General features: G+C 33.9%; 2 protein-coding genes across 4 annotated transcripts; one reads left to right on the top strand and one right to left on the bottom strand.

The window, feature by feature from the left end:
* The first annotated feature begins 176 nt into the window (after positions 1–176).
* On the top strand, positions 177–24,127 carry lrrc51 (leucine rich repeat containing 51). Of its 3 annotated transcripts, none has more exons than XM_061919277.1 (6): positions 177–366; positions 454–526; positions 1,931–2,136; positions 5,325–5,473; positions 5,633–5,752; positions 23,438–24,127. In XM_061919277.1, the coding sequence occupies exons 1-5, from the start codon at positions 328–330 to the stop codon at positions 5,748–5,750; spliced, it is 585 nt and encodes a 194-aa protein (XP_061775261.1). In that variant the 5' UTR covers positions 177–327; the 3' UTR covers positions 5,751–5,752; positions 23,438–24,127. The 3 variants fall into 3 exon arrangements, with proteins under 3 accessions (XP_061775261.1, XP_061775260.1, XP_061775259.1); XM_061919276.1 differs by lacking the exon at positions 23,438–24,127 and adding an exon at positions 21,223–21,336; XM_061919275.1 differs by lacking the exon at positions 23,438–24,127 and adding an exon at positions 18,612–18,889.
* On the bottom strand, positions 12,505–27,931 carry lamtor1 (late endosomal/lysosomal adaptor, MAPK and MTOR activator 1). The gene is made up of 5 exons (XM_061919278.1): positions 27,718–27,931; positions 23,989–24,131; positions 23,839–23,916; positions 21,625–21,748; positions 12,505–17,047 (listed from the first exon to the last, which is right to left on the bottom strand). Exons 1-5 carry the CDS (start codon positions 27,757–27,759, stop codon positions 16,955–16,957), a joined length of 480 nt encoding a protein of 159 aa, XP_061775262.1. The 5' UTR covers positions 27,760–27,931; the 3' UTR covers positions 12,505–16,954.

Below are 27,931 nucleotides of genomic sequence, written 5' to 3' on the forward strand. Positions count from 1 at the left end.
TTTTTATAATGTTTTATACTGTTGTTGAACTATTTTGATTATTGTTTCTCATCAGTTTGTTATTGTTGAAATGTATAGATAAACATTTAAAAAAAAAAAAAAAGTTAGCTGCATTATGGCGCTGGTTAATCCCAGCCGGAAATCCGCCGGAAGTCACTCAAACGAGAGGAATTTTGCTGAAATAATATTAAACATAAGAACATGAACATATTAGTCATCACCATCAGTCATTCTATCCTAATTATGTAAACTTTGTTTTTTTTTTAACAATTGGCGTGTATTTTATAAACCTGCGGCAAGGTACCACCACGTTACCATGGAAACCCTATGTTGACTTGTGCGCAGGTAAAGGTGTGTTGTGTGCGCGTAAGTACATGACAACTGTGACAAATATGCTTGTAAATGTACATGATGTTATTAAAGTTAATGAAATGTAAGTTTTTGTTAAATAAGACAGGTGAGTCGGGCATGGAAAGGTGTGGCGCTCCGGTGGATTTGTCCTTCAAAGCCATCAGCAACTTTGCAGGTAAAAGTTGGAATTTACCTCGAAATTACTTTTCTCTCTTTTCTCATTCCTAGTTCGGATTGTTTGACCATGTTGCTGTGCTGGAAAATATCGATTCTTATTTGTTTTACTCTGATTCGATTTGTGCTAGGCTAACTATTAGCATGCTAACGTTAGCTTGCTAACATTAGCGTGCTAACTTTTGGAGCTACGTTTGCTACCTATCCATGCTATCCTTTGCATGCTAACAGTGAAAAAATGTCACATACCAAGTTATATGACTCCGGTGTAAACGGTAGCAAAAGTAGCTCAAAAAAGTTAGCACGCTAATTTTAGCGAGCTAACGTTAGCATGCTAACTTTTTGTAGCTCAAAAATATATATCAATATATATATGTAACGGGTTTAAGAAATATATATATTTATATATATATGTGTGTATGTGTCTGTGTGTGTGTATATATATGTGTTTTTATATATACATGTGTATATATATTATATACACATATATCTATGTATATATGTGTACATATACTTATATATACACATAAACATATATAAATACATATATACACATGTATACACATATATACATACATACGTGTATATATATACATACATAAATATATAAATATATACATATATACATGCATTGGGCTATATAAGTAAACATTGATTGATTCATTGATTGATTGATTGACATACATATGTACACATATATATAGACATACATGTATACATATGTATATATACATATATATTCATACATACGTATATATATATACATATATACACATATACATGCATAGACATACACATATATAGACATACATGTATACATACACATATATACATATATATACATACATACGTACATATATACACATATACATGCGTAGACATATATACACATATATACGTAAACACACATATATACATTTATGTATATATACACGCATAGACATACTGTACATATATACACATACATATAGACATACATATATGTATATATACACATATACATACATACATACGTGTATATATACAGTGTGTATACATATATACACATATACATGCGTAGACATACATATATATATACACATACATACATAAACATACATATATACATATATGTATATACATACACATATACATACATACATATATAAATATATAATATATATCCATGTGTATACACATTTATATAAATATATAATATACATATATATATATAATATACATACACACATGTATATACAGTATAATATATATATATGTATATATATATGTATATATGTACACACACACACGTACATATATATTTTATTTTAATTTTTTAATTGATCTTTGAACTTTTTAAATGGGGATGAATAAGAATCGCGATTTGGACCTAAATGGACATTTCCTGGTCACTTGGATGTTTCAGATGCTCGGTCAGAAGAACCCAGCCGCGGTCTGCGGCCTTTAAAGAGGACTCCATCAGGGAAGTTCCAAAGCGTCTCTCTGCGCCTGAACAACAACAACATTACAGACCTGGACCAGCTCCACCAGACCGTGGGACACTTCCTGGCTGAACCATGGCGACTGGCCTGGGTGGACCTCTCCTTCAACCACATCACACACATCCACCCGGTGAGTTCCTGCAGCAGAGACTACTTCCTGCTTTCTGCTCAGACCTGGGACGTCAACTCCTGCTGACCTAATTGGTCCGTCTGTTGCCATAGCAACTCATGTCAGGTGACAGCAAATAGACACAAATAGCAGTAGAAACTCTGAAAGAATGACAATACAAAGGTCAGTTCAGTGATGTGCGATACCACTCACTTTCTTTACGATACGATACCAAGAAAAATTCGGGCTGATACTGTGTGCAAATATACCCAACGTGTCTGTGAAAATGTTAAATATTTTCAAATATCTAAAAAAAACAAAAGTAAAATCCTAAACTAAAAATAATATACTTAGTCACCTATAACACAAAGTTTTATATAAAATATCCGTTTTTTGTTTTTTTTTAGCATCTTAAAAAAAATATATCAAATGGGCCCCTCCATACTGGACCTGACTTTTTAGTAGGCGGCCCTTGGGGGAAACAGTTTGGATCTAAAATATTGGACGCTCTCAAAATAGAAATAAAATATACTTAACATATAAAGAACGTTGAGTTAGTTAATGAAAAATAAAACAAATATTCATCTATGAGTTTATTTGAAAAACCTTCAAATGTAAACACTGTTAAGTATGTAACTGAACATTAATATTTTTGTACAGGCAGAATTTGGACTACTAGGTTATGCAATAATATTATTCTAATTGTACTCTTATTTGGGAAATAATAGTAAAACGTTAGAAAACGAGCAAAAAAAATGAGGTGATACTAAAATATCGATACCAGATCTTTATGTTCTAAAACCGATATTCAAATGAAAATGTCGATACTTTTGATATTTTGGTTCAGGGGTGTCCACATTTTTCCACATACTGAAAAGTCAAGTATGGGAAGGTGATTTTTTAATAATAATAAAAAAATTCTATATTAGTTTAAAATGTTCATATTTTCCTCTTCTTTTTTTTCCAATTTTTGCTCTTTTTTTGTATTTTGGCAATCAAGCAATTAAATTAATTAAAAAAAAAAATCTGGTACACACTTCAAAAAATATATTGTGTTACTTAACACATGTTACAGTTAGCATTTTCACATGCTAACATTGCCATAGTATACACTTACAGTAAGTGTCATATTTTAGTAGTTCACTTGTGCTAACAGTAAGCATGCTATTGTTAGCATTCAAACATAATATTGTTAACATTGTAGCTTTTTTAGCTCATTTTGCCCAAATTCTTTTTTACTGGACACTGTCTGGCCTGCGTGCTAACTGTTAGCATGCTAACATTAATATGCCAGCTTTTTTATGTTTCTAGCACATTTTGTTAGTCAATGCAGATATTATAAACAAAAAATATCCAGGTACAAATCTCAAAGTGATATTTTTAGGTACTTGACGTATGTCACAGTTAACTTTTAAACATGCTAACGCAAGCATGCTATCTTTTATAGCTAATTGAGCAGGTATAGGCCTAAGTGTCTATGTTATTCACATGTGAATAATGCTGTATAATAGACTGTATTTATGTTATTCACATGTGAATAATGATGTATAATAGACTGTATTTATATTATTCACATGTAAAAAAAATAGCTAAGTGTTTATTGTCTATTGTGAGAGAACTGTGGTGCTGAATTTCCCCCAAGGATCAATAAAGTACTTTCTATTCTATTTTTATTCTAAATACATGACATTTCTGCTGAAATTGCATTTTCTCGTTCCTTGAAAACAATCTTGATATTGTCGTGGTTTTGAAAGTGAAACCAGACAAAATGGCCCAGCATCTTTGGATTTGTCAGTCTGTGGCCCTCAGTGGCAAAAGATGCTCTAAGTTGCATGATTATTAAAGCAGTACTATGATTATTATACCAAGTACTATGATTATTAAAGCAGTACTATGATTATTAGACCAAGTATTATGATTATTAGACCAGTACTATGATTATTAGACAAGTACTATGATTATTATCAATCAATCAATCAATCAATGTTTACTTATATAGCCCTAAATCACTAGTGTCTCAAAGGGCTGCACAAACCACTACGACATCCTCGGTAGGCCCACATAAGGGCAAGGAAAACTCACACCCAGTGGGACGTCGGTGACAATGATGACTATGAGAACCTTGGAGAGGAGGAAAGCAATGGATGTCGAGCGGGTCCAACATGATACTGTGAAAGTTCAATCCATAATGGATTCAACACAGTCGCGAGAGTCCAGTCCAAAGCGGATCCAACACAGCAGCGAGAGTCCCGTTCATAGCGGAGCCAGCAGGAAACCATCCCAAGCGGAGGCGGATCAGCAGCGCAGAGATGTCCCCAGCCGATACACAGGCAAGCAGTACATGGCCACCGGATCGGACCGGACCCCCTCCACAAGGGAGAGTGGGACATAGAAGAAAAAGAAAAGAAACGGCAGATCAACTGGTCTAAAAAGGGAGTCTATTTAAAGGCTAGAGTATACAAATGAGTTTTAAGGTGAGACTTAAATGCTTCTAGACCAGTATTATGATTATTAGACCAAGTACTATGATTATTAGAGCAGTCCTATGATTATTAGAGCAGTTCTATGATTATTAGACCAGTACTATGATTATTAGACCATTACTATGATTATTAGACCAAGTATTATGATTATTAGACCAGTACTATGATTATTAGACAAGTACTATGATTAGTAGACCAAGTACTATGATTATTAAAGCAGTACTATGATTATTAGACCAAGTATTATGATTATTAGACCAGTACTATGATTATTAGACCAGTACTATGATTATTAGAGCAGTACTATGATTATTAGACAAGTACTATGATTATTAGACCAGTATTATGATTATTAGACCAAGTACTATGATTATTAGACCAGTACTATGATTATTAGAGCAGTTCTATGATTATTAGACCAAGTACTATGATTATTAGACCAGTACTATGATTATTAGACAAAGTACTATGATTATTAGAGCAGTACTATGATTATTAGACCAGAACTATGATTATTAGACCAAGTACTATGATTATTAGAGCAGTACTGATTATTAGACCCAGTACTATGATTATTAGAGCAGTACTATGATTATTAGACCAAGTACTATGATTATTAGACCAAGTACTATGATTATTAGACCAAGTACTATGATTATTAGAGCAGTACTATTTAGTTTCAGGCATCTGGTGAGTTAGCGGCTGTGCTATGATTTGTGTCTCCAGGTTCTGTGCGAGCTGCCTGAACTGCAAGTGTTGTATCTCCATGGCAACCGCATCTTCACCCTGTCAGGTGTGGACAAGCTGGGAGTTCTTTCCCTCCTGCACACCATCACACTCCACGGCAACATCATAGAATCCCACAAGGCCTACAGGTAGTTGTGATCCTTGCAGACCAAGGTCATGTCACCATGTCTTCCATCTCTCTTCAACAACCACACCTTGTCCACGGCTGCTGTTTGCACTTTGCTGTCACACGCCAGCAAGGACTTTAAATGAAGGCCAATGCTTAAGTTTTCTTTGGTCCTGTTTAGGACTCACGTGATTTTGTCTCTGCCTGCATTAAAGACCATGGATTTCAGTGCTGTGACCCCTCAGGAGAGAACCTTGGCACACATTTGGCAGCACAGCACCAGAAATACACTTCACTGAAGGTCAGAGCACACATATCACATAATATACACATATATAGGTATTATTATTTACATATATTGAATATTATATACATATAAAGTTAAAGTTAAAGTAGCAATGATTGTCACACACACACTAGGTGTGGTGAAATGTGTCCTCTGCATTTGACCCATCCCATGTTCCACCCCCTGGGAGGTGAGGGGAGCAGTGAGCAGCAGCAGTGGCCACGCCCGGGAATCATTTTATGTTGATTTAACCCCCAATTCCAAGCCTTGATGCTGAGTACCAAGCAGGGAGGTAACAGCTCCCATTTTTATAGTCTTTGGTATGACCCAGCCGGGGTTTGAACTCACAACCTACCCATCTCAGGGCGGGCACTCTAACCACTAGGCCACTGAGTAGTGTAATGTCAATACATTGACATTATATAGATATTGATATCATTATATATATATATATATATATATATATATTGACATTATTTTATGCATATATTGATGTATTGACATTATATACATTGATTGGCATTAAATACATATTATTGTATACATATATTGACACTATATACACATTTAACAGCAGTGCACATACATTATTATATACATATATTGACATGATCATATACATGTATTGATATTATTATATACATATATTGACACTATTTTATGCATGTATTGATATCATATACACATTGATATCAGTATATACATATATTTATATTGTTATATACATATATTGACATTATTTGATGTACATATGGATATCATATACATGTATTGACATTATATACACATTGATATCATATACATATATTGGCTTTATATACATATTAATATTATTATATACATATATTGACACTATTTTATGCATATATTGATATCAAATACATATATTGACATTATATACACATTGATATCATTATATACGTATATTTATATTGTTACATACATATATTGACATTTTATGCATATATTGATATTATATCATATACATGTATTGACATTATATACATATTGATATCATTATATACATATATTGACACTATATACATATTTAACAGCAGTGCACATACATCTTTATATACATATATTGATATTATATACATATATTGACATTGTATACATATATTGACATTACCATATACATAAATTGATATCATATATATATATTGACATTATATTCATATATTTAACACCAGCGCACATAAATTATTATATACACAATTGATAATATTATATACATATATTGAATATTATATACATATATTGACATTAGTACATGCATGTTTTCACATTATATGCATATATTTATATCATATACATATATTGACATTATATACACATTGATATCATTATATACATATATTGACATATACATATTGGTATTATTATATACATGTATTGATATTGTTATATACATATATTGACATTATATACACATTGATATCATTATATACATATATTTATATTGTTATATACATACTGTATGTTGACATTATTTTATGCATATATTGATATCATATACATGAATTGACATTATATACACATTGATATCATTATATACGTAGATTTATATTGTTATATACATACTATATATTGACATTATTTTATGCATATATTGATATCATATACATGAATTGACATTATATACACATTGATATCATTATATACGTAGATTTATATTGTTATATACATACTGTATATTGACATTATTTTATGCATATATTGGTATCATATACATGAATTGACATTATATACACATTGATATCATTACATACATATATTTATATTGTTATATACATATATTGACATTATGTTATGCATATATTGATATCATATACATGAATTGACAATATTTACACATTGATATCATTATATACATGTATTGGCATTAATACATATTGATATTATTGTATACATATATTGACACTATATACATATTTAACAGCAGTGCACATACATTATTATATACATATTTTGATATTATATACATATATTGACATTAATACATATATTTAACACCAGCACTGTAGCACACATACATTATTTTATACATATATTGATACTATTATATACATATATTGAATATTATATTCATATATTTACATTATATACATGTTTTCACATTATGCATGTATTGATATCATATACATATATTGACATTATATACACATTGACATTATTATATGCATATATTGACATTATATACACATTGACATTATTATATGCGTATATTGACATTATATACACATTGATATCATTATATACATATATTTATTTTGTTATATACATATATTGATATTATATACATATATTGACATTTTTTATGCATATATTGAGATCATATTCATGTATTGACATTATATACACATTGATATTATTGTATACATATATTGGCATTATATACATATTGATATTATTGTATACATATATTGACACTATATACATATTTAACAGCAGTGCACATACATTATTATTTACATATATTGATATTATATGCATGTATTGACATTACCATATACATACATTTATATTTTATACATACAGTATATTGACATTATCATATACATATATTGATATTATTATATACATATATTTAACAGTACCACACATACATTATATACATATATTGACATTATATACATATACTTAACAGCAGCGCAAATACATTATATACATATATTGATACTATTATATACATACTGTATATTGATATTATATACATATATTGACATGATCAGATACATATATTGACATTATTTACATATATTTAACATCTGCGCACATATATCATTATGTTATACGACATATATTGACCGTAACTCCTAACGTTTTTAAAGTGCAGAACACAGCTCATTTTTTTAACAGCCCCTGGAAAATTATATATATATTTATATATATATATATATATACATATGTACTGTATATATATATTTTTTTAACTCATTGTTCAAAAAATAATCCAAGTTTTTGTGAATTAAATATTACACTTTGAAAACACAAAATATAATTTTTCCCTCCAAAAATGTTCAGCTATAAGAAACTTTGCTCTTTAAAAAAAAAAAAAACTACAACTTAAAAAAAGATAGATCTGAACGGAATATTTTATTGTGGTCAAACATGTTTTTTGTAAACGAATACAAATAAAATAAAGTAATGTATGACTTAGTTTTAACACTTTTATAAATTTTGTGAGGTTTTTTTAAACTGTAATTGCTCCATAACAAATGTTTTTGAATGAATTATTAACCTATTTAATACTCCAATTATTTCACATGAAATATTACACTTTGACATTTTTTTGTGGGTAAAATGTTGCATGTGCTGTGTTTGCCATAAAAAACAGGGTTTTGACAAAAATGTCAACAAATATATATATTGTCACGATAGTTTTTTGTCGCGATATATTTAAAAATAGAACGCTTTGATGTCAAACATGATTTTTGTAAAAAAAAAAAAAAATTAGGACTAAAAACTTGAGGGGAGCCTAAATAAAAGGTTAAAAACATTTTTTTATTGTATTGTTTTTTTAAATGCTTTATTTTTTTTGTGGAAAACATTTGACAACGGTGTGTTAAAATAACACAAAAACATTACATGTTTAAGTTAATATTTGAGCAAAAAATAAAAAACCCAAAATTATTTTTTTTCTTTGAAAAATTATGGACTTTTGTGGAATAACTTGTCACTTTTGAACGTTGACGTGGACCAGGAAATAAAGTTTTTGTGAATTATTTACCTAATTTTTTCACATAAAATATTACACTTTAGAACACAAAATATACATTTTCCCTCCAAAAATTTTCAGCTATAATTTTTTTTTTTTTTTCAACAAATGGCATAAAACTTTACAAAAAGAGTTAGATCCAAACAGAACGTTTTATGTTTTTTGTAAACAAACCAAAAAAATAAAATTGCTCCAAAACCTACATTTTTATGAATGAACCTATTTAATACTCCAATTACTTCACATGAAATATTACACTTTGACATTTTTTGTGGGTAAAATGTTGCATTTGTTGTGTTTGCCACAAAAATCAGGGTTTTGACAAAAATGTCAACAAATATGTAAATTGTTGCGATAGATATAAATACAACGCTTTGATGTCATCAAACATGATTTTTGTACCCAAAAAAAAAAACTTTTAAAATGTTTTATGACGGAAAACTTGAGGGGATCCCTAAAAAAAAGGTTAAAAATATTTGTATTGTATTGTTTTTTCAATGCTTTCTTTTTTCAGTGGGAAACATTTGCACAATGCTGTGTTAAAATAACACAAAAACATTACATGCTTAAGTAGATATTATTTGAGCAAAAAATAAAATACCCAAAATGTGTTTTTTTCTTTGAAAAATGACGGACTTTTGTGGAATAACTCACTTGTAAACGTTGACGTGGACCATCAATTAATAATCAATGTTTTTGTGAATTATTTACCTAATATTTCACATCAAATATTACACTTTAAAACACCAAATATATATTTTCCTTCCCAAAAATTTCAGCTATAAAAAACTTTTTTTTTTTTTAAACAAATGGCATAAGACTTTAAAAAAAGAGATAGATCTGAACAGAACGTTTTATAGTTTTTGTAAACAAACCCAAAAAATAAAATTGCTCCAAAACCTACATTTTTATGAATGAACCTATTTATTAATACTCCAATTACTTCACATGAAATATTACACTTTGACATTTTTTGTGGGTAAAAAGGTTGCATTTGTTATGTTTGCCACAAAAAACTGAGTTTTGACAAAAAGGTCAACAAATATGTAAATTGTTGCGATAGATTTAAATACAACGCTTTGATGTCATCAAACATGATTTTTGTACCAAAAAAAATTGACTTTTAAACATTTTTATGACTGAAAACTTGAGGGGATCCCTAAAAAAGGTTAAAAACTCCATCCATCCATTTTCTACCGCTTATTCCCTTTCGGAGTCACGGGGGGCGCTGGCGCCTATCTCAGCTACAATCGGGCGGAAGGCAGGGTACACCCTGGACAACAGATATTTGTATTGTATTGTTTTTTAAATGCTTTCTTTTTTCAGTGGAAAACATTTGCACAATGCTGTTAAAATAACACAAAAACATTACATGTTTAAGTTATTTGAGCAAAAAATAAAATACCCAAAATGTGTTTTTTTCTTTGAAAAATGATGGACTTTTGTGGAATAACTGTCACTTTTGAACGTTGACGTGGACCAGGAAATAAAGTTTTTGTGAATTATTTACCTAATTATTTCACATCAAATATTACACTTTAGAACACAAAATATACATTTACCCTCCAAAAATTTTCAGCTATAAATTTTTCTTTTTCTCAACAAATGGCATGAAACTTAAAAAGAGATAGATCTGAACAGAACATTTTGTTTTTTGTAAACAAACCAAATAAATAAAATTGCTCCAAAACCTACATTTTTATAAATTAACCTATTTAATACTCCAATTACTTCACATGAAATATTACACTTTGACATTTTTTGTGGGTAAAAAGGTTGCAATAGTTGTGTTTGCCACAAAAAACAGGGTTTTGACAAAAAGGTCAACAAATATGTAAATTGTTGCGATAGATTTAAATACAACGCTTTGATGTCATCAAACATGATTTTTGTACCAAAAAAAAAAACTTTTAAAATGTTTTATGACTAAAAACTTGAGGGGATCCCTAAAAAAAAGGTTAAAAATATTTGTATTGTATTGTTTTTTAAATGCTTTCTTTTTTCAGTGGGAAACATTTGCACAATGCTGTGTTAAAATGACACTAAAACATTACATGTTTAAGTTAATATTATTTGAGCAAAAAATAAAATACACAAAATGTGTTTTTTTTCTTTGAAAAATGATGGACTTTTGTGGAATAACTGTCACTTGTAAACGTTGACGTGGACCATCAATTAATAAATGTTTTTGTGAATTATTTACCTAATATTTCACATCAAATATTACACTTTAAAACACCAAATATATATTTTCCTTCCCAAAAATTTCAGCTATAAAAAACTTTTTTTTTTTTAAACAAATGGCATAAGACTTTAAAAAAAGATAGATCTGAACAGAACGTTTTATGGTTTTTGTAAACAAACCCCCCCACCCCCAAAAAAATTGCTCCCAAACCTACATTTTTATGAATGAACCTATTTATTAATACTCCAATTACTTCACATGAAATATTACACTTTGACATTTTTTGTGGGTAAAAAGGTTGCATTTGTTGTGTTTGCCACAAAAAACAGGGTTTTGACAAAAATGTCAACAAATATGTAAATTTTTGCGATAGATATAAATACAACGCTTTGATGTCATCAAACATGATTTTTGTACCAAAAAAACGGACTTTTAAACATTTTTATGACTGAAAACTTGAGGGGATCCTTAAAAAAGGTTAAAAACAGATATTTGTATTGTATTGTTTTTTAAATGCTTTCTTTTTTCAGTGGAAAACATTTGCACAATGCTGTGTTAAAATAACACAAAAACATTACATGTTTAAATTAAGTTCCCAAAAGGGACAAGCAGTAGAAGATGGATGATTTGAGCAAAAAGAAAAATAACCAAAATGTGTTTTTTTTCTTTGAAAAATGAAGGACTTTTATGTGGTGTTTGTGGAATAACTGTCACTTGTGAACGTGGACTAGGAACAATCCTGTGTAATGGAGGGATAAAAATAAGGGAATATTTACTGAAAGGACAAAAAGGTAACTGAGGGTTAAGGATCCAAAAGGTTTTTTGTTGGAAGAAAAAAAAAAAATGTAAACATCAAACATAGAAGTTGTTGAACATTTTTAATGAATTAACTAAACAGAGAAAAAAAGAAAATCTGTGGGTTTTTTTTGTAATAATAATAATAATAATGGATTAAATTTCTACCAGCCTAAAATATTCCAAATATATTTCAGGTAGTTTTACACTTCTGCAAGAGCGAAAAGGGAAACATGGCAAGAACTTAGAGGATTTACAGAAAGCTGAAATGTGTGTAAAATCAATCCCAGGATCCCTTTTAGAGGTGGAGAGCAAGTCAGTGCAAACAGTCTGCTTGGCTCTCCTCTGGAGAACAACACCCAGCTTCAAAAACACAAAGTAGACGGTCTGAAAAAGGTCATGTGATCAGTTCCACGCGCTCTGCTACGATGCTTACATTCCCACCGCCACATGGATGCTAGTATTTAGCCCTCTACAAAAACACCTTCTCCCCACGTCTTCTGCTTCAGGAAGTCAGAAAAATACCCGAGGTCTTCTCTGAAACGTCGTGTGAGGTAATGGATGACAATCTTGAGAACGCAGGAGGATGAAGTGGTCGACAATGAAAGTACTTGCTTTTTTGTCCGCATTTAAGTCATTTTACTTTGAAAAATAATCCCAGATTCAACAGCTGGATTGCAAAAAGCAGTCACCCAAAACAAAAGATGGCTTCCATAAGTGAGGTCTTGTGAATTATGGCTGCACAAAATACTCGATTCACTTCCCGATTGCAATTTGTATTCATCTCGATTCTGAATCAATTTATAAAACAGTTAAAAATGTTTTCTTTTTTAAAAAGATGTGCCCAAAGACTCACACTCCTACATTGCAAGAATCGCTTTGAATCGAGAATCGTGTTCAATTGGGGAATCAATTTTGAATAGAATCTTCAGCCGACTAATCGGTTTGAATTGAGAATCTTTTTGAATTAATCTTAAATCGAATCGTCACTCCAGAAATCAGAACTGAATCGTTAGGTGCTTAATGATTCACAGCCCTGCATTGCTGGAATCGATTTAATTGGAATTCGTGTTGAATCGAAAATGGATCGTGAATGGAATCACCACCCCAGGAATGAAAATCAGATTCAATCATTAGGTGCCCAAAGATTCACACCCGACGTTGCGAGAATCAGTTGGAATCGAGAATCGATTCTGAATCCTTACCCCAGGAATCAGATCGAATCTTGAGGTTGCCAAAGATTCACACCCCTACATTGCAAGAAATAGTTTGAATCAAGACTTGTCTTGAATCGAGAATCGATTTTGAATGGAATTTTGATTCCAGGAATCCGATCGAATCATTAGGTGCCCAAAGATTCACACCCCAAGAATCGGTTTGAATCGAGACTTGTTTTGAATCGAATTGTCATTCCAGGAATTCGATCGAATCATTAGGTGCTCAAAGATTCACAAACTTACATTGCAAGAATCGGTTTGATTGGAGAATCGATCTTGAATTGAATAGTCAACCGAGGAATGGGAACTAAATGGTTGGGTGCTTAAAACTTCACACGCTTACATTGCAAGAATATGTTTGAATCGAGACTTGTTTTGAATCGAATTTTCACTCCAGGAATCCGATCGGATTGTTAGGTGCTCAAATATTTACAACCTTACTTTGTAAGATTCTGTTTGATTGGAGAATTGAATCGTCACACTAGGAATCGGAATTAAATCGTTAGGTGCCCAAAGATTCACACCCCAAGAATCGGTTTGAATCGAGACTTGTTTTGAATCGAATTGTGATTCCAGGAATTCGATCGAATCATTAGGTGCTCAAAGATTCACAAACTTACATTGCAAGAATCGGTTTAATTGGAGAATCGATCTTGAATTGAATAGTCACCCGAGGAATGGGAATTAAATATTTAGGTGCTTAAAACTTCACACGCTTACATTGCAAGAATCTGTTTGAATCGAGACTTGTTTTGAATTGAATTTTTACTCCAGGAATCCGATCGGATTGTTAGGTGCTCAAATATTCACAACCTTACATTGTAAGAATCTGTTTGATTGGAGAATTGAATCGTCACACCAGGAATCGGAATTAAATCGAGACTTGTTTTGGATCGAATTGTCATTCCAGGAATTCGATCGAATCATTGGGTACTCAAAGATTCACAACCTTAAATTGCAAGATTCGGTTTGATTGAGAATCGATCCTGAATCAAAGCGTCACTCCAGAAATCGGAATTAAATCGACCTCTACATTGTGGGAATTGGTTTGATTCAAGAGTCGATCCTGAATATAATTGTCACCCCAACAATTGGAATTAAATCGTTAGGTGCTTAAAGATTCACACTCCTACATTGCAGGAATCGATTTGAAATCGAATAGTAACCCAAGGAATCGGAATTTAAATCGTTAGTTGCCCAACGATTCAAACCCCAAGAATCGGTTTGAATCGAGACTCGTTTTGAATCGAACTGTCATTCTAGGAATTCGATCGAATCATTAGGTGCTCAAAGATTCACACCCCTACATTGTGGGAATCGGTTTAAATTGAGAATTGATCCTGAATATAATTGTCACGCCAGGAATCCGATCGGATTGTTAGGTGCTCAAATATTCACAACCTTACTTTGTAAGAATCTGTTTGATTGGAGAATTGAATCGTCACACCAGGAATCGGAATTAAATCGTTAGGTGCCCAAAGATTCACACCCCAAGAATCGGTTTGAATCGAGACTTGTTTTGGATCGAATTGTCATTCCAGGAATTCGATCGAATCATTGGGTACTCAAAGATTCACAACCTTAAATTGCAAGATTCGGTTTGATTGAGAATCGATCCCGAATCACTCCAGGAATCGGAATTAAATCGTTAAGTGCCCAAAGAGTCACACCCCTACATTGTGGGAATTGGTTGATTCAAGAGTCGATCCTGAATATAATTGTCACCCTAACAATTGGAATTAAATCGTTAGGTGCTTAAAAGATTCACACTCCTACATTGCAGGAATCGGTTCGAAATCGAATAGTAACCCAAGGAATCGGAATTTAAATCGTTAGTTGCCCAACGATTCAAACCCCAAGAATCGGTTTGAATCGAGACTTGTTTTGAATCGAACGGTCATTCTAGGAATTCGATCGAATCATTAGGTGCTCAAAGATTCACACCCCTACATTGTGGGAATCGGTTTAAATTGAGAATTGATCCTGAATATAATTGTCACTCCAGGAATCCGATCGGATTGTTAGGTGCTCAAATATTCACAACCTTACTTTGTAAGAATCTGTTTGATTGGAGAATTGAATCGTCACACCATGAATCGGAATTAAATCGTTAGGTGCCCAAAGATTCACACCCCAAGAATCGGTTTGAATCGAGACTTGTTTTGGATCGAATTGTCATTCCAGGAATTCGATCGAATCATTGGGTACTCAAAGATTCACAACCTTAAATTGCAAGATTCGGTTTGATTGAGAATCGATCCCGAATCACTCCAGGAATCGGAATTAAATCGTTAAGTGCCCAAAGAGTCACACCCCTACATTGTGGGAATTGGTTTGATTCAAGAGTCGATCCTGAATATAATTGTCACCCCAACAATTGGAATTAAATCGTTAGGTGCTTAAAGATTCACACTCCTACATTGCAGAAATCGATTCGAAATCGAATAGTAACCCAAGGAATCGGAATTTAAATCGTTAGTTGCCCAACGATTCAAACCCCAAGAATCGGTTTGAATCGAGACTCGTTTTGAATCGAACTGTCATTCTAGGAATTCGATCGAATCATTAGGTGCTCAAAGATTCACACTCCTACATTGTGGGAATCGGTTTAAATGGAGAATCGATCCTGAATATAATTGTCACGCCAGGAATCGGAATGAAATCGTTAGTTGCTTAAAGATTCACACCCCTACATTGCGGGAATCGGTTTGAATCGAGACTTGTTTTGAACGGAATTGTCATTCCAGGAGTCCGATCGAATCATAAGGTGGCCAAAGATTCACGACCTATATTGCGAGAATGGTTTGAATGGAGAATGGTGTTGAATCAAGAACCGATCCTGACTGGAATCGTAACCCCGGGATTTTGAATTAAATGGTTAGGTGGCCAGAGTCAAACCCTACATTGTGGGAATCGGTTTGAATGGAGAATTGATCCTGAATATAATTGTCACGCCAGGAATCGGAATTAAATGGTTAGGTGCTTAAAGATTCACACTCCTACATTGCGGGAATCGCTTTGATTCGAGACTTGTTTTGAACGGAATTGTCATTCCAGGAATCCGATCAAATCTTAAGGTGGCCAAAGATTCACGACCTATATTGCGAGAATGGTGTTGAATCAAGAACCGATCCTGACTGGAATCGTAACCCCGGGATTTTGAATTAAATGGTTAGGTGGCCAGAGTGAAACCCTACATTGTGGGAATCGCGTGTGTGGTAATGGATGGTTGGGTGTTGAATATGGAAGAAGAACCTCCAAGCAGAAGATGAGAGGAGAGAAAGACGGAAGAAGAACAATCAAGGAATAGCAAACTGGACCACCAGTTCTTCTTTAGCGTCCACTTTGATTTGAGAGATTGCACTGTAAGCATACGCTGCTATCTTGGACACCTGCAAAGAAAAAGTCTCTTTAGACGTCGTCTTCACATTCCTTCCTGCCTAACATTTCTACAACAAATAGAAATAAGTCTGTGCTGATACAACTTTAGACTTTCAATAGGATATCAACATTGGAGTACTGGCTGATACAGATATTGATCCGTGGAGATTTAGTTCCTCAGGAACTATTTTTAGTCCCCTTTTAGGTAGCGAGGTGGGACTTTTGGAAGGTTCCAGGAACCTTCAAGGGGGCGGGGCTGTGCTGTCGACCGCTGATTGGTTGAACACAGTTGGGGGGGCGTTCCTAAGTTTCAGCCGCCATTACAGTACAACTTGTTTATTTCAACTACCGTATTTCCTTGAATTGCCGCCGGGTATATAGTATGCGCCTGCCTAGAATTACTGACAGGTCAAACTCGTTTCGCAAAATAATTAGCATATGCCTAAAATTTCCACCGGGTCAAACAAGTCACGTCACGAGTGACACTTCACCTGTCATCATTTTCAAAATGGAGGGGAGCTGATTTCAATCATTTGAAATCGCATAAAGTGAAGAAGATTAAGAGCTATTCAGTAGGATTGAAGGTCCAAGCTATTGAATATGCTAAAAAGAACAGTAAGCAGCTATGTTTTATTAATATACCGTAGCTGCGTGTGTCAAATATGAGTCACTAAATGACTCCCGCCTCCTGGTGGTAGAGGGCGCTAGTGATCCTTCTTGCGACTACTCAGCTGCAGAAGAAGTGACAACAAGCAGCAAGAGTGAGCAGCGATCATTTATTTTTTCCTCTCGCTTGCACTTTTAACATGGAGGATTACATATCTAAAATAAAACAGTTTTCTAAACTGGACTTTCAATCGAAGCAGGAGGTAATAAAGGAAGATCTCCATCAAGACATAAAGACTTTTAAAACTGAAGAAAGATAAGGAAGACTTCTATAAACAAGTTATCGATGCTTTTGATCAGAAGGAGCTGCGCATGGACTTCATTTATAAGTAAAGGTAAGACCATAATAACGTTTATTTTATTAAATGTGTTTTTCATGATAGTATCCTTACACAAAACTCAAATTTATAAGCGCGGGCCTAAATTTACCGCATGCCTTTGGTAAGTGCCGAAGTGAGAAGAGGTTTTAAATTAATTAGCGCCCCGGCAGCAATTCAAGGAAATACGGTATATGCAGTTTTCTGTTTATTGTTCTTTACAAACTTCATCTTATACATACACGAAGCTGCGGGAAGCGGGTGGACTCTTTCCAAACTACCGTAAATTCCAGACTACAAAGCGCTACTTTTCCCCCCACCTTTGGTTTATAAAACGGCGTGGCTAATTTAGGGATTTTTCTCTGCTGACGGCCATAATGCAAAACAACAAGCAAATACACAGAAAATGTGTTATTGTTTGTGCTGTGATGCCATCTTTTGGATGAGTTCACCCACTGAAGGTGCCTCATCGCCCTTCTGCTTAGATGTTAGAATAATTAAGTGTAAGTTATCACACAACTCTTATGCTTAAAGGCCGTTGCCATAGTTACTATCAATTGTGCAGAAGTTGTACTTTTCTATCTGTGCAAAGGGACAACTTGCAATCTTCATCTTCTATCAGTGTTTGGGCCTGCTGACTGCCAAGGGTCGAACATCGAGTACCTTGACGCAGACAAAGCAGAGACAGGGCGATATCACGGGTGTCTAACTAGGTGTGCTGAAATTATCCCCCTTCCTTCAGAAGCAGCCTCAGTGATGTAACCAGGGACCTCCCGAATAAATAGAGGAGCACGTGGGCTGTGCCTTAGAGCGTAAGTTGGAACTGTGAGTGTACAGCCCAATACGTCTCTCCTCATGAGTAAAATTTAACTCTGTCTGATTCCTTGCTTGTTGTCTGTTTAAAAGATGTTTGAACCTGACATTAGACTGAGCTTTAAACAGGAAGTATAAGTGCTGTTCTGTCTTCTAGTCGTCAAGAGTTTCCACCATTATAGATTCTTCATTCATTCCTCCAAGGAACGTTTGCAAGTTTTACTATATAACTAAAACTATTTTCACTTACTATGTGTGATGTCTGTAGAAATGTTTTCATTCATAGTTGTACTTGTTATCGTAATGCAGTCAAGCTCGCGTCGTTAGCTTTAGCTAATATGCTAACACGTTTACAAGTGTCTGTGTTGGTATTATTAACTTACAAAGACATTCTTTTTGTATTTTTTCCCTTTCACAAATTCATCAGTAAATTCACCAAAATGTCACCGTGGAGTTATTGAGTCTGTTTAGCTGATTGGAGAGCTAGCTTGCACAGCCAGTGGGTCCATGACCATGACTTCTGTTTTGTTTGATCAGCTGTTTTACTGCCGTGTTACAGACACCCTTTGGAAACAACTAAGGTATGTAAATAAACATTTGCAGAATATTTCTGTGTATAATAACTAATTTCACAACGTGTATATATATCCGCGGTGTGGCTAATATACAGAAAATACATTTTCCTCCTAGAATTTGGTTGTAAAATACGTTATTAGCGGAAGTTTATAAAGTACTCAGCCGGACTTTGACGCGCTTGGCGAGTTGAAAACTGCTGGGTCTCCGATCTCGTAGTTTGAAGAGAAATGTGAAATGAAGGACAAGTGGAAGGAAGGTAAAGTACATCAAATTTTCAATATTTACTTAGTTACATGCTGTAAAAGTAGGCAGTGACACCACATTGTTGGAGTTATTTGTCACAAGTCATTTTTTATATTCTTATTTACAGATAAACACTGACATTTATTTTTGATATATTGTTTTTTGCAGATAAACACTGACATGTAGTATTGATATATTGTTATTTATATACAAACACAGACATTTATTATTGATATGTTATTTACAGAAACACTGGCATTTATTATTGATATATTGTTATTTACAGATACATACTGACATTTATTATTTATATATTATTATTTACAGATAAACACTGACATGTATTATTCATATATTCTTATTTACAGAAAACACTAACATTTATTATTGATATATTGTTATTTACAGATAAACACTGCCATTTTTGATGTATTGTTATTTACAGATTAACACAGACATGTATTATTTATATATTGTTATTTACAGATAACACTGACATTTATTGTTTATGTATTGTTATTTACAAAAAAACACTGACATGTATTAGTTATATATAGTTATTTACAGATAAACACTGACATTTATTGTTGATATATTGTTATTAACAGATAAACACTGACATTGATATATTGTTATTTGCAGATAAACACTGAAATGTATTATTGATATATTCTTATTTACAGATAAACACTGACATTTATTGATAAATTGTAATTTATAGATAAACACTGACATTTATTATTTGTATATTATTAACAGATAAACACTGACATTTATTATTTATATATTAACAGATAAACACTGATATTTATTATTTATATATTTTTATTTACAGATAAACACAGATATTTATTGATCATATATTGTTATATACAGATAAACACTGACATTTTTAATATAGTTATTTAAAGATTAACACTGACATGTATTATTTATATATTGTTATTTACAGATAAACACTGCCATTTATTATTTGTATATTATTAACAGATAAACACTGACATTTATTATTTATATATTATTATTAACAGATAAACACTGATATTTATTATTTATATATTTTTATTTACAGAAAAACACAGATATTTATTGATCATATATTGTTATATACAGATAAACACTGACATTTTTAATATAGTTATTTAAAGATTAACACTGACATGTATTATTTATATATTGTTATTTACAGATAAACACTGACATTTATTGTTGATATATTGTTAACAGATAAACACTGACATTATTGATATATTTGCAGATAAACACTGACTATTATTGATATATTGTTATTTACAGATATACATTTATTATTGATATATTGTTATTGACAGATAAACACTGACATTATTGATATATTGTTATTTGCAGATAAACACTGACATTTATTATTGATATATTGTTACTGAGATAAACACTGACATTTATTATTGATATATTGTTATTTACAGATAAAGACTGGCATTTAATATTGATATATTGTTATTTACAGATAAACACTGACATTTATTATTGATATATTGTTATTTACAGATAAAGACTGGCATTTATTATTGATATATTGTTATTTACAGATGAAATGGACCACAAGGACTTGCCTGACTCATGAATTCCTCATTTACTGACTTCCTGACACTGCGGACAAAAGCCTGATTTTTCATGTAAAATCCTGTAAAAGTTGTTCTTAAATCATGTCAGTTTATTTATTATTGATTGTATTACATCAACTTACACTGTAGTAAAATAAACATGAGCTAATGTTGTCTGTTTATTGACATGCTATCAGTGTAGATGAAATATAGTAAAGCACTCAGTCTACTTCTTCAACCTCATTTGTATCAACTACCTGAACTGTGGAATGTGGTGGAAATACAAACCACACACTTCTATGGGAACTTTTAGTTTCCTGAACTTGTAGTGAAAAAGGTGCTAGTGTGGGACGTCCCACAAAGAAATGTAAGAATGTGTGATGTCACCTGTTGCACGTCCGAGTATGGCACCAGGTCACTGGCCAGCACTTGGTGGGGCTGGCTGGTGAAGGAGGGGAGAACCAGGGCTTTCTTTTGAAGACTGCTGCTGCTAAATGCAACAAGTTTTGTACTGGAAGGAAAAGGAAAGAAAACGTGTGTTTGGTCTCTTGACTATAAAAGGACGTAATGCAGAAACAGGGTTGGTCACACCGAGTGAGACGGACAGAAGCTGGGTTTCCATTACCCTGAGAAATGTGCAAAACATAAATATGGCAACAAGAAACTAGTAAAAGAAACAACCATCTTTAGAAAATCCTCCTAAATATCGCTGAGACATTTTCACACGGTCATGAAGCGATTTTTCAGACGTTTGCATTTTGAAGTGTTTCATGATGGCAACACTTGCTTGAGGACACCTAAACACATAACTTGATGTCCTCAGTCCTTTCTTCCTTCACAATTCATCCCAAAAATCCCTAAATTATAGATTTTTCTTTGCTGACAACAGAAGTAAATACCGTATTTCGTTAAACTGCCGCCGGGGCGCTAATTAATTTAAAACCTCTTCAAACTCCGGCACTTACCAAAGGCATGCGGTAAAGGCAAGCATGTGCTAATTATTTTAGAACCTCTTCTCACTCCGGCACTTACCAAAGGCATGCGGTAAATTTAGGCCTGCGCTTAAAAATTTGAGTGTGATGTAAGGATACCATCATGAAAAGCACATTTAATAAAAAAAAACTTTATTATGGTCTTACCTTTACTTGTAAATGAAGTCCATGCACAGCTCCTTCTGATCAAAAGCATCGATAACTTGTTTATAGAAGTCTGCCTTATTTTTCTTCAGTTTTAAAAGTCTCTCTGTCTCGATGGAGATCTTCCTTTATTACCTCCTGCTTTGATTGAAAGTCCAATTTAGAAAACTGTTTTATTTTAGATATATAATCCTCCATGTTAAAATTGCAAGCGAGAAGAAAAAATAAAGGATCGCTGCTCACTCTTGCTGCTTGTTGTCACTTCTTCTGCAGCCGAGTAGTCGCAAGAAGGATCACTAGCGCCCTCTACCACCAGGAGGCGGGAGTCATTTAATGTCTCATATTTGACACACGCAGCTACGGTATATTAATAAAACATAGCTGCTTACTGTTCTTTTTAGCATATTCAATAGCTTGGACCTTAAATCCTGCTGAATAGCTCTTTCCTTTATGCGATTTCAAAATATTGAAATCGGCCTCCTCCATTTTGAAAATGATGACAGGTGAAGTGTCACTCGTGACGTGACGAGTTTGACCCGGCGGAAATTCTAGACATGCGCTAATAAAAATATTTTGCGAAACGAGTTTGACCCGGCGTTAATCCTGAGCCGGCGGTAATGCTAAGCGTGCGCTAATTATTTTGCGAAACGAGTTTGACCCGGCAGTAATTCTAGGCAGGTGCATACTATATACCAGGAAATACAGTAGTAAAAAAAAAACAAGCAAACACACTGAATAGGAGTGTTAGTTTGTGCTATGGCGCCATCTTGTGGATGAGTTCACTTACTGCAGGTGCTTCAGTGGCTACATTGCCCTTCTCTTTTGACTTTTGGTCAAACCATTCAGTCTTCTAGCCATTCATAGCGTTTCTACTCACACGGATTCTTCATTCTTCCCTCCAAGCAAAGTTTGTAAGTTTTACAATATAACTAAAACAATTCTTACTTACTAAAGCATCCCATGTGTGATGTCCGTAGGAGTGTTCTCATGCATATTTATACCTGCCATTGCAATGTAATGAATTTTGAGTTTGGTAATGAGTTTTGTCTGTGTTTTCTTCCTAGGGGGCGCTAGAGCGCAATTCTGAGTTTTGCCAGTCCTGATGTGTGTCAAATGTGGTGAGTTTTGAAGCATGTTGAGGGCGTCAAATTACAGCTCAAAGAGGCGGCGGTATAATAAAGAATAATAATACAACCTTAGAAATTCAATAGGGTCCTCTGTGCCAAAGGGACATTCGGTCCCTAAAATCCACAGATTGTTTTGACTCTATGTAAAAAAAAAAAAAAAGTAAAATATTTATATTCATAGGTAAATGAATAATTATTTACTGTGACAAGCGGCCCTCTAATGACTGCAGTGTGGCCCTCATTGAAAACATGTCTGACAGCCATGTACTAGTAGGACTTGGGGCCAGTACACATCCTCTACTTCCGAGTGAAGATGCCTGGCTGCACCATCAACACACCTGTATTGTCGAGCTTTGTCCATGTATTCATGTTGCTCCATCATGACTGAGTCAGCCGCCGACACGTCGATGATGTTCCTGCGCAACAAAGCACATTTGAAGCGAGGTGCGCGCTCGGTCACCCGCCGGCCGCACGGAGCGCCGTCTTACTGTGCCGTCTTGGTGAGGATGGAGGTGAGCAGGGCCTGTTCGTCCGTCCTGGCCGAGGGCACGGTGGGACTGATCCAGTCTGTGCCATTTGGGGGTTTGCTGACCGGGTTCGGGTGCGTGATCAGCGGCTTGCGTTCAGGATCCTTGAATGATGAACAAGTCATGTAAATGCAAAAATATGTCTTCCATAGACCTAAAGGTGGCATGTCTTCTTTTGAAGTGTAAACTTAAACACATTACTGATGGAGTGAATAAGATATTTAAATATGTACTTTGAACCTACATCTGAAGAGAGGGATCTATCTATACTCTGAGGAATGCCACACAGAGGTGTCTGCCACAGGAAATGAACACACTCCGTTTCTCTCCAGCATTAAAATAACACTGAAAAAGTCCATGGAAAAGACTCAAACAATGTCAACAAAAGAGTCAAATCACATTGAACACTTGACAATGAGCACTTAAAGTGAAGGAATATGTAAGAAATGCTTCATAAAGTTTAAGAAAATAGTGCAAAGTGTGAAAATGTAAAGAGAGAAACCTGAGAAGAACTATTTTCTGCAGGTTTAGTGGCAGGAAGTTACAGCTGTGCTCTAAAGGGTGAGCTAAGGTGGTCTGGTGTTTGCGCTTTTGCCTCGCATCATGTACAGGGGCGGCATGGCGTAGTGGGTAGAGCGGCCGTGCCAGAAACCTGAGGGTTGTAATAATGATGGGTTCTCACTTCTTTGTGAGCGCTTTGAGTATCTAACAATAGAAAAGCGCGACATAAATCTAATCCATTATTATTATTATTATTACAGACCACACTGGTCTGACTACGGTCCTTCCGAAAAAGACTTAAATAACTAATATACATATACACACATTATTTATATTTATATATATAGAGAGAGAGAGAGAGAGAGAGAGAGTGAGAGAGAGAGAGAGAGAGAGAGAGAGAGATGAAAATATTACATGTTATTATGAATGTTACTATAATACATATATACTTACAGTGTGTATATAATAATTAAAACGATGAAAATATGTAAATATTACATGTTATGAATGTTACTACAATACATATACACTTACAACATTTATATACTACCTAAAATGATGAAAATATGTAAATATTACATGTTATAACGAATGTTACTAGATTACAGATATACATTTATATAGGGGCGGTATAGCTCGGTTGGTAGAGTGGCCGTGCCAGCAACTTGAGGGTTGCAGGTTCGATTCCCGCTTCCGCCATCCTAGTCACTGCCGTTGTGTCCTTGAGCAAGACACTTTACACACCTGCTCCCAGTGCCACCCACACTGGTTTAAATGTAACTTAGATATTGGGTTTCACTATGTAAAGCGCTTTGAGTCACTAGAGAAAAGCGCTATATAAATATAATTCACTTCACTACTTAAAATTATGAAAATATGTAAATATTACATGTTATAATGAATGTTACTACATTACATGTATACTTACAGCGTGTATATACTACTTAAGATGATGAAAATGTGTAAATATTACATGTTATTATGAATTTCACTACATTACCTATATACTTAGTGTGTATATAATACTAAATATGATGAAAATTAGGGATGCACCGAAATGAAAATTTGTGGCCGAAGCCGAATAAAACTTAAATGCTTGGCCGAAGGCCCAATACCGAATAATGAATGCAGTTTTTCACAATTTGGTTTGTATTGCATAAATAGCTTAGAATTAATATTTAGAAATGTTTTTCAAATAAAGTAATTTTTTATTGAATATTGACATTTTTTTAATATTCCAGTAGCCTTTGCTTTTCAAAAAAAGCACAAAGTTTTTCATTTATATTAGGCCTTCAAACAAAACATGCATTCCAAAAAAAAATAAAGTGCATTAAAGTGGATAAACCCACAACAAATTGGCAAAAGTCTGCTTAGCCACAGTAGATATGCTAATAATGTAAACAGAAGGCTCAAGTAAATCTCAATAAGTGTGTGCTTGTAACCTCATACACTTATACAGGTACACAACATATGTGCTTGTAACCTCATACACTTATACAGGTACACAACATATGTGCTTGTAACCTCATACACTTATACAGGTACACAACATATGTGCTTGTAACCTCATACACTTATACAGGTACACAACATATGTGCTTGTAACCTCATACACTTATACAGGTACACAACATATGTGCTTGTAACCTCATACACTTATACAGGTACACAACATATGTGCTTGTAACCTCATACACTTATACAGGTACACAACATATGTGCTTGTAACCTCATACACTTATACAGGTACACAACATATGTGCTTGTAACCTCATACACTTATACAGGTACACAACATATGTGCTTGTAACCTCATACACTTATACAGGTACACAACATATGTGCTTGTAACCTCATACACTTATACAGGTACACAACATATGTGCTTGTAACCTCATACACTTATACAGGTACACAACATATGTGCTTGTAACCTCATACACTTATACAGGTACACAACATATGTGCTTGTAACCTCATACACTTATACAGGTACACAACATATGTGCTTGTAACCTCATACACTTATACAGGTACACAACATATCCCAACGTCACCGCCTCAAAAAATTGCGTCACACGCCACTATTCGGCCTTATTTTTAACTCATTCCACCAAAGGCCGAATGTGGCTTTTTTTGCCATATTCGGACGAATATATTCGGTTACCGATTAATCGGTGCATCCCTAATGAAAGTATGTAAATATTACATATTATGAATGTTACTACATTACATTATTAGACTTAGACAAAGTTTAATGATCCACAAGGGAAATTGTTCCACACAGTAGCTCGGTAACAAATGATGGAAAGGACAATGCAGGTATAAAATAGACTAAATATAGTAATATAAATTATAACATATATGCGTAATATTTACATATGTACAGTTTATGATATATACTGATATATTATATGTTTATAACAATGACCATGTACAATATTACAGGATATGTAACAGCTGCAGCATAAAATAGAGAATAATTATTACTTACAGCATGTAGATAGAGGCTTTTGGATGTTTTTTGTTTTTTTTAAAAAAAACACTTTACATTCGGAATAGAGCAACTCCTTTTGGCTTCAATGTTTGCTGACTTTTGCTAGTGTTTATTTACGATTTAGAATGCATAAAAAAAAAAGAAAAACACACGTCTTACATAAGAATTGGGAATGTTAGACACAGTTCTGATTTTAATAAGTGTTTTAGGTTTTGGTGTCATTTGTATATTTGGAGCTGGCGTGTCCTGTCGGCCACCGTACAACTTGGCGTCTCTTTAAAAAGTTTTACAAGTCAGGCGACTCGTCAAAAAAAAAAAAGGGGAACCTGCTATCTTGTGACTCTTAGTAAATAGACACAGTTCCTCTACGCTTGGCGTCAATGACGTCATCGCAGGAAGCGGCTAGTTAATAACATCAAAGCAACTTGTGGCGGCTCCTTGTTTGGAAGTAGCAGCTAGCCGGGCCTCAGCTAACTACTTCCACAAAGTAGCAGCTAGCCAGGCCTCAGCTAACTACTCAGCTAACTACTTCCTAACTACTTCCACAAAGCGCGCACAGAAGGAAAAGGCGACTCTCGTCCAAGGCGAGAGGAATGAGGCGTACGGCGTGACGTCATAGAGGCCGATACAGGATAGTAGAGACGTGACTAAAGATCGATATTAGTGAGTTAGCCAGCTAGCGGCTATGCTACCTGCTCTGCCGCCTCGTCCTCGCCGCTGTAACAACAGCCCATGGCGGCCTCCGCGACACTCCGGCTTCGCTCTTTTCACACGGAAAGCAGCCGTCTTCTTCCGCGCCGACAACACATAGAAGTTGGCCGCTTGAGGGCAAAAAGCAGCCTGGGTCGGCGGCAGAGATCACATGACCACAACACGGCCCGCACTTCCGCTATTTACGGCGCAGCG

The sequence above is a fragment of the Nerophis ophidion genome, linkage group LG13 (genome assembly GCF_033978795.1).
Source record: "Nerophis ophidion isolate RoL-2023_Sa linkage group LG13, RoL_Noph_v1.0, whole genome shotgun sequence".
NCBI lineage: Eukaryota > Metazoa > Chordata > Actinopteri > Syngnathiformes > Syngnathidae > Nerophis > Nerophis ophidion.

Excerpts from the sequence above, each read along its gene's own strand:
- lrrc51 (XM_061919277.1), top strand. The coding sequence starts at position 328 with ATGTTGACTTGTGCGCAGGTAAAGGTGTGTTGTGTGCGC. Across the intron at positions 2,137-5,324 it reads ACATCACACACATCCACCCG|GTTCTGTGCGAGCTGCCTGA; the intron begins GTGAGTTCCTGC and ends TTGTGTCTCCAG. Across the intron at positions 5,474-5,632 it reads GAATCCCACAAGGCCTACAG|GACTCACGTGATTTTGTCTC; the intron begins GTAGTTGTGATC and ends GGTCCTGTTTAG.
- lamtor1 (XM_061919278.1), bottom strand. The coding sequence starts at position 27,759 with ATGGGCTGTTGTTACAGCGGCGAGGACGAGGCGGCAGAGCAG. Across the intron at positions 23,917-23,988 it reads ATCCTCACCAAGACGGCACA|GAACATCATCGACGTGTCGG; the intron begins GTAAGACGGCGC and ends TTTGTTGCGCAG. Across the intron at positions 21,749-23,838 it reads GACAAAGCTCGACAATACAG|TACAAAACTTGTTGCATTTA; the intron begins GTGTGTTGATGG and ends TTTTCCTTCCAG.